This window comes from Sycon ciliatum, chromosome 1 (genome assembly GCF_964019385.1).
Source record: "Sycon ciliatum chromosome 1, ocSycCili1.1, whole genome shotgun sequence".
Lineage (NCBI taxonomy): Eukaryota > Metazoa > Porifera > Calcarea > Leucosolenida > Sycettidae > Sycon > Sycon ciliatum.
In genome coordinates this window covers 56,973,667-56,981,863 of record NC_088643.1, presented here as the reverse complement: position 1 = coordinate 56,981,863, position 8,197 = coordinate 56,973,667, and the positions used below count along the sequence as shown (strand labels likewise).

General features: G+C 46.1%; 1 protein-coding gene across 1 annotated transcript; it reads right to left on the bottom strand.

Moving 5' to 3' along the window:
• Positions 1-2,554: 2,554 nt before the first annotated feature.
• Positions 2,555-7,885, bottom strand: LOC135804497 (uncharacterized). The gene is made up of 2 exons (XM_065318379.1): positions 7,244-7,885; positions 2,555-4,190 (listed from the first exon to the last, which is right to left on the bottom strand). Exons 1-2 carry the CDS (start codon positions 7,277-7,279, stop codon positions 3,051-3,053), a joined length of 1,176 nt encoding a protein of 391 aa, XP_065174451.1. The 5' UTR covers positions 7,280-7,885; the 3' UTR covers positions 2,555-3,050.
• Between the last annotated feature and the right edge of the window lie 312 nt (positions 7,886-8,197).

Below are 8,197 nucleotides of genomic sequence, written 5' to 3'. Positions count from 1 at the left end.
CCCCAACACATCATCCTTATCACACTCCTTTCTACACTGCTGCTGCAGGGTTTTATTTATTTTTTGTTTTTGCTATGTTCACATTATCAGCTCGAAAAGAATAATGAAAGACGATGGTACGGAGACTAGGACAAACGTGAAAACTACTGAGCGGGCACTGCACCAAGACGCAGCAGTGATGGTGGGAGGTCCACCAACATAGGCACCTTGGCGTTACACTCCAAGACGAAATGCGATGGACCCAACACATCATATAACACTGCCAACAAGGACAGGAAATTACAGCACCAACTGCACAAGACACGTGGCACAATGAGCGCTTTCAGCCTATTATCAATATACCTTGGTATTGATATAATAGTCTCTCAGTTCTAACTCTCCTCCTCCATGCGCTCTAAAGCCGACCATTGCTACCCTAGGTAGCCATTACTCACACCAATATCTTCAAACAACGAAGGGGTCACGGGTAAAACATTTCCTTCTGACAGCTGTTTCTCCTATCAAAGGCTCGTCAGAGAAGGTGATACTGATATTGTAATCGACATGCCATACTCAGTATGGCATCAGTAAATCAGTATGCCATCAGTAAATCAGTATGCCATGTCGATTACAATAATCCTCTATTATCAGTATCACCTTATCTGACGAGACTTTGATAGGCGAAACAGCTGTCAGAAGGAAATGTTTTACCCATGACCCCTTCGTTGTTTGAAGTTATTGGTGTGAGTAATGGCTACCGAGGGTAGCAATGGTCGGCTTTAGAGCGCATGGAGGAGGAGAGTTAGTTTCTTGTATTATTCAACAGCCGAAAGGTACCGTTCAACAGTATATTGATAGTCTCTCAGTTCCTTGTGCTAATTCAGCCGCATTTACCAACTCTGCTCTGTTTCTGTCTTACATATTATTTTGGCTGCGACTTCCTCAGCATGTTAAGATTAAGATTTCCAAATGTCTTTCCAGCTTTAGGTCCGAGGCTGCTCTCCGATCGCATAATGTAGCACAATAGGATCTCTCCTTGCTGACTGCTTGTTTATCCTTCCTTCTTCTCTTTTTCCTTTTTTTCTTTTCTTGCCGTGGTTGGCTATTTGAAGCCTATTTCCCTCTCCAACATCACCAACATCACACTGGAGAGAATTCAGCGCCGTGATACACGCATCTGCCTTCGGATTCCCCTCTTTGCACCAGTTCATCACAGTTCCCTCCTCCATCATGCAAATCCCTCCACCCTTAGCTCACGACTCCTTGTCAAGCAAGCAAGCTCTACTAGCATGGGACATCCCCCCCCCCCCCCCCGAACCTCTCCACCACACCTGCAACCAGCACATCTTGCACCACAACGCCAACACCCAACCATAATAATTATACCCTTCGACAGAAAAGGACCTTCATCGAACTCGAACACACACGAACAGGCACCGAGATTCCCCCATCAGAAGTGCCATCACCAACTCACTCCCTATCGACATCAGTGGCCACATCACCACCCAACCTCGTAGAAATCTTTCCAAACAATTAAAAGAAATGCACCCAGTCTTCTTTTGAGCCGTACCTGTTCCTGCTCCGCACATATCAATCTTCTTTACTGGCGTCTCACCATCGTGGAATAAAAGAATAATGATTTATGTAATGTGACAGGGACACTTGTACAGGCAACATAATGCTCCTGACAAGGCACTACAGTAGAGGACAGAAAAGAGAGAGAAGCTGGATGAGTATCGAAAGGGACAAAACGGAATGAGCAAGCGCCCAAGTGACTGTTAAGTCCAAGTTATCAGGATCAACCTTGCACAGGTAAGCGAGCATGTGTGATACTGAAAGAGTACAGTTTTGAAAACAACAGAACAAGTAAACGTGATAAACGGAATGAGCAAGGCAAAGAAGTAACGCAATGATGCCCAAATATTTTAGTATTAAATGCAATGATATAGAGCATCGCTGGCCATAAGCGAGTATCCCTGGTCCTGGTGAACGCTAAGTCCTGGTGGTGCTGGTGGGCGCTGAGTGGATTAGAAGGAAGGCAAAGTGCTGCTTGTTGACAACTATTTTGCTATTGCTGATGTTGGAACTGTGGCTACCCTCCTGATTCTACTACAGCAAGTCTGAAACTGAGTAACTCAAATATTGCCTAGGCTGTGTGTCTTACTTCATCAGTCAGATCGTTGGCGATACTGGTGCACCGTAAGGTACAAATTCAATGTTGCTTCTACAGTGTATGTAGGACATGATCCGAATAGGAATACAGATCAATAGCACGATTTACTCCAACCAGTATTAAATACAGTTCATTATAAAGATGAGCAATAAGGATTTAGTTATAAAGCAGTAATCTGTATCTAGTATTGCGGTGACAGGGAGTAACAACGAAGGTGAATTCATCCCTGAAGATTTGCACAATGATTGTGGTACCCTGAGACCATTCGCATTTCGAAAATTGCTAAGCAGGAGTTACACAAAGTTCTGGCAGAAAAAGATGGTATGTCGATGTTTACTACTGCTTCAATTTTAGATACATGCATCCGGGTTGGATAGATAAAAATTATATAAATATATAATTATATAAATAATACTTCGAAGTAGTAATGCTCAATCTTTCAGAAAGTGGTGGATTACTCAATCTGCTGACAGAACTGTTTCGTCCCAAATAATATAAGTTCCAAGTATATGGAAGTAGTAGTATCTGCTGGAAGAGTGGTCAATGCATTGGCTGCAGAGTCTTTATAAACACTGAAGACAAGAAATAACTCAGGATTAGTTGCTACTGAGAATTTCATGCTAATCTCAATCTTCCACAAAACTTGCGTGTCAGGCTGCTGGAAATTGTCGGCTGAAGACTGATATCGGCATGACAATCTCATCAGCAACTGATAATAATTATTATAGGAAAGTCGGTTGCTCCCCACACCGGAGCTCGCGAACTTGACTTGACACTCGCTTTCCTCTGAAGCCATCGCCGAAGTCTCTACCACTGTCTCCAACTGATTGTTAGTGGGTGTATTGTCCAATTTTGCTCCAGTGGTATACCCGTCTTATAAAAATGACTATTACTATGATCAATGTTTGATAGGTAAACATGTTACTACCCAGTTCTCTAGTTGATCCTGTAGCAAAGTTCTGAAGTCCACCCCGGCTGGGTGCTTGACGCACTTTCTGTTAGCATCAGCCACTGATGGGCCAAGGCCATGGCGTATCTTACTGATGGCCTCACCGCTGTCCATGTCTGCAAAACCTGTGTAGTTGTGAGATATGAGGCAGTCTAGGAAGGTCTCCTCTGCCAACTCGTAGTACTCACCGCGTAGATATGAGCCGTGATTTTGCCAACCAACTTCCACCATCACTTCCCGGTAGAAGTTACAGAATCGCGGTGCCAGGACGGCTGCCATGAGGTTGTTGAGGTACGCGGACATCCACCAACTGAAGCTATCTAACTCGGTCTGATAGGGCAGCAGCAGTTCCACACCAGTTCTGTGCATTGCCACTACCACGTTATCCACTCCGCACCGACGCTCACAACCAAAGTTTGTCCTTGACCAGTTGTAGTCCGCATTCGTGTGATCATTGAAGGAGATGCCGGCGCGGAACGGACGATCTTGTAGGAGAAGCTTGTTAAACCGCTTCATGGCATGTTCATCACTTCCTTGCCACACAGAAACAGAGGGATTTTCAGGCGTCCGATAGCTCAGATAGACATCTTCATCAAAAAATACAAAGAACTCAAACTTCCAGCCTTGGTCCATTTCCCAGTTATATGCTTCCTGTATCTGCTTATTGCGCCCAGTGGTCCAAGTTGAGTGAGGGAAGAAGCTCCAACGAAGCGTTTTCCCCATTAGAGGCAACATCTTCTCGGTCACGTTCAGCTTCCACGCTTGAAAGTGTAGAGAAACGTTCTCCCAGCGAGATTTCTTAATCCACGATGCATTCGGGAAGCTCTTGCCCATCACTAGATAAAGGATAGTGTCCGGACGAATTGGCAGTCCAGGACAAGGCTTTCTCAGGCCAAAATGCATAGGCTCAGGCTTGCAGACTTTCCCCTGGCCCTCAAGGTATGTCTTCACCCAGCGTATGGTTTTCAATGTCGACGTTCCGTGGCTGCTCCACACAACTAGTAAGATGGCGAGGATTAGAATGCCAGATATCCAGTACGGTCTTTTAGTCAGTACTTGAGGTATCCACGCATTAGTGGCCTGGGTGATCTGGGTAAGACAACATGGAGTACAAAAAACTGCAGGTGTTAGACGACAGCTAGTTGCAACTTTTACAATTCAATGAGTGGGTTTGGGAGAAACTCAGGGTGCAACCGGTGGACAGTATATTACTAACTGTGCATGTACGAGTTAATCTTACCATCTGTCTCAAGCTAGACAGCTATATCGCCATACTTGCGACTACTCGTACACATACCGTGATATGCATCAATACACGCCACGTGTACTCAATCTGAGGACAGCTGGCTGTTTCACACACAGTGCCGATGATCTATATTCTATTGGTGATAGATTTCTGGTAGTTGTCCGGATATAGAAGAATCTATTGGTGATAATGTTGAAATCAAATTAAATGTATAATTTCGGAATGGCTTTCGGACAGAGTGTGAACCTTCCGACCAAGTCTGATGAATTGCATGATAGCACTCAAACAGCACTGCATGCACACCCCAATACCTATGCTCATGCCACAACGTACAACAGAACCTGTCAAGGCGACCACTTAGCATAAGGCGACCACCTATCCCAAGAGACCACACCAACCAGGAAAAAGGGATTCTCTTTCAAGTCAAACGACCCTGGATAAGGAGATCACCTGGTAACAGAGACCACATTTTGAAGGTCCCTGAATGGTCGTCTTAGACAGGTTTCATTGCACATGTACTTTTGTGCAGAATTCAAGTGATCTGGATTAAATGGGGGGGGGGGCGGAACATGCATGTAGTTTAGATGGAGAGGAAGGAGGCTGACCCTGAAGAGAAAGTTTGTCGCCAGTTGCAAACGGATGGTGGTAGCAAGGGAAGGAGCCCCTCTTGCCAGAACTCTGAAACTTAGATAGTGTTGTGTATGCGGGCATGCATCTACCACGATTTCGCGATTTGTATTTTTACCATCGTTACTCAACTTTTAAAAACAAATTCACGGTTCGCATGAGACTCGGCTGGAAGCAACTTTATCAGACATTAATTCAATTCACGTTTGGTTGGGCAGAAATATTTTAGGAAAGCTTCCGTGAAAGTCAGTAGGAGGTCAAGGCCCAAAACGTGTACCAGAGTGGGTTGTTTTACGAGTGCACTGTAAGGGCAACTCCAAAATTAATTGTCCCCAGCGCATTTTTGATATGGAAGATGGCAGATGGCAGAGTTTCACAATACGTGATATGGTTCAATAGGCTCAATTGCTTGGAGTCGTCCACCCACTGAACACCCATCCACCAAGAAATCATCCCTACCATCAGCTAGTCAGACGGCACCCAGCGATACTGTGCGTACCTGGCTCGCTTTCCCATGCCAGCATGGTGGCCCCGGTGTGGTCAATCCCATGTCATTCCACTCTCAACACACAGCTTTGCAGCGGATAATCACAGCCCTATGCGAACGCATCCTGGCACAGGACAAGTGTCTCCGCAATGCTCTTTCCGCTGTCCGTGGCATGACGCACCAAGCTCATTCAGAGTCCAGGACAATGATGAAGACGGCAGTCAATGCACTCCGCACCAGGAACAATGAGTTCCGCCCAATCATTGGCCAGGCAGAAGAGAGAGGACATCTAGTTGGCTTACCTGCCGTCCAATTGCTGGGCATGGATGCGTCCTCTCAAAGGGAGAGTTTCGAGACGGGTTGTGCCGCCGACTCCTCCCTGTCTACCCAGCATCAGTACCTGCGACCAGTCGTTCAACGCTGATCACACTCTGTCATGCACTTCCTGAGGATTCCCCTCCATAAACCACAATGAGGTTTGTGGCATCCTGGCAACTTCCTTCAAAGGTGTGGTCCACCATGCTGCTGTGGAGCCTAACTGAGTCTCCAACCTCTGCTGGAGAGCAGTTTCCCTCTGGTCAGTCAGCGTCGACGGCTGATCAAGCTTGTCTGGACGTGGTGGCAAGCGGGGTTTGGGGAGGACGCTCATCATTTGCTCCCTTGTCACTCGACAGTTCTGCCCGTTTGGTTTTAGGGAATTCAAATAAAGAAAACAACAAACCAAAACAACAGGTCGGTTCGAGCGCACTTTCATGGATGTGCAGGTTTCATCCCTGACTTGTCTTCGAATCGCTCCCCCTCACTTTCGTGGTGTTGCCGACGACGCAAGCAAGAGAAACGGCAACAATATGATAGGCGGGCTGGTGAAGTCGAGCGGTCCTTTTTACTGCCATCTGTCTGTTCTTCGTTGGGGGGATGGGGGGGGGGGGTAGTATTTGACAGTATTTGTCACTTACAATGTTCATGTTGCTTGAATGAATAGACACCTATCAAGCACAAGGGAAAACTTGAAAGTGACAGAAGGGTTTTGGCCCTTGTCCCAGAGGGTACTACCCATATCCCTGATAATACCTCATGATATGGAAGTACACGTGTTGCTTATGCAACTACTAGATTTGAATTACAGTCAACTTCGCTAATAACGACTGCGGATAAAACGACAATTCGCGAATAACGACAGAGTGTCCATGCCCAGAGCAAAGTCCCATCTAACTGTAACTGTATCTCTGCGCTGCGCTGATGAGTCCACAAAGAACGAAACAGATCTGTCTGCAGATTGAATAACTGTAATACGTATCTACTATTGACTGAGTACGAGGTCAGTATAGGAAATAAAAGCGGAGTAAAAGATAAAGGCGAAACCGAGGTCTTTTACGAGGTTTTATCTCCTGTACTGACCAAGTACGAAGTCAATATTAGATTTACCACGACAAACAGTCCGTATTTCAAATTCCAGACCGATAACCTCATGAATCCCGGTATATGATTGCGCAACCGTTGCACCATCACCTGATCACCTACTCATACAGTGACCATGCTGCACTAGGCGCCGTTCAACTGCGCAACCCCGAAGCAGTCAAATATAAGCAGTCAATATAGCCCTAAGGAGTGAAGTATGCAGGAATATTTGACTGCTTAGGTATAGCGAAAATCAATGGGAGTCAATACTAAGAGATTGATAATACGACGTGATTATTATACCACTATTACAATGACTTTGTTGTACGATTATGTACAACACGTATGTAGTCTAGGAAACGATCAGGCGTCTACAAATCATACCTTGCCTCGTTCAACAGCATTGGGATCCGCTTCCATGATTGTAACAGCATTGGCAGCACAGGTGAGAGTGGCTACCCGTCACTAGGCGGCAATATTTACGTTTGGCTCCGTCCGGTGATGACGCTTTGGTCGTTCCAAATGCTTTAGCTGTATCTCCTTTGCCAAATTCGAAGGTAACGTTTCGGCCTCGCTTCCCTGCAATGGACAAGGGAGTGGCGACGATAACTATCCGCTAGTATCAAGGAGATGACGGGCGATTCAGGATACAAAGAAATCTACAGGGACTAACATTGAATTTTAAATCGGTCCAAACACCGCCACATGCACAGCTTGTCAACTGCAGCGGAAGCGGGTGATGAAGTAGAAATGCTTTGAGGGGGTCAGCCACAGAGCTGTCAAACTAAGACTGTCGTCTCCGCGCAAGCTCAAGCAGTTCACAAAGGATTATTTCCAAGGGGAACCCCTGCCTAGAGAGTAGAGGTGTCTGACCAGGCAGGTCGATTGATGTACAGCAAGTAAACTGGTGCATGGTCTAGATCAAGCGCTACTGGCGGCAGTGCACGGAGAAGCTGTAGACCAGGTAGCTACGTATAGTAGTAGACCGTCTACACCGTCTGTACCATCTACAGACAGTTTTTTGTAGCACCATTTCACACATACTTGTCGAAGAAGAGCTCTGAATCTGATGCCATGGTGGGTATTGGTTTGCGGCGATCGCGACGCAATGCCAATGGACACTGTCGCACACAGTCATAGCCAGTGTGCACTAGTACTCAGTACTAGTAGTAGTACTAGTAGTAGTAGTAGTAGTAGTAGTAAAATTCACATACCGCCGTGCTCACGTTGCGTAACGCGAGATAGGCAGCAGGACGTACTGGCTGACTGTCCGCTGCACTAAGGCACTAAGGAGCAATATGGGCACCAATAAACCGTAACGACCACGTTACCAGCATT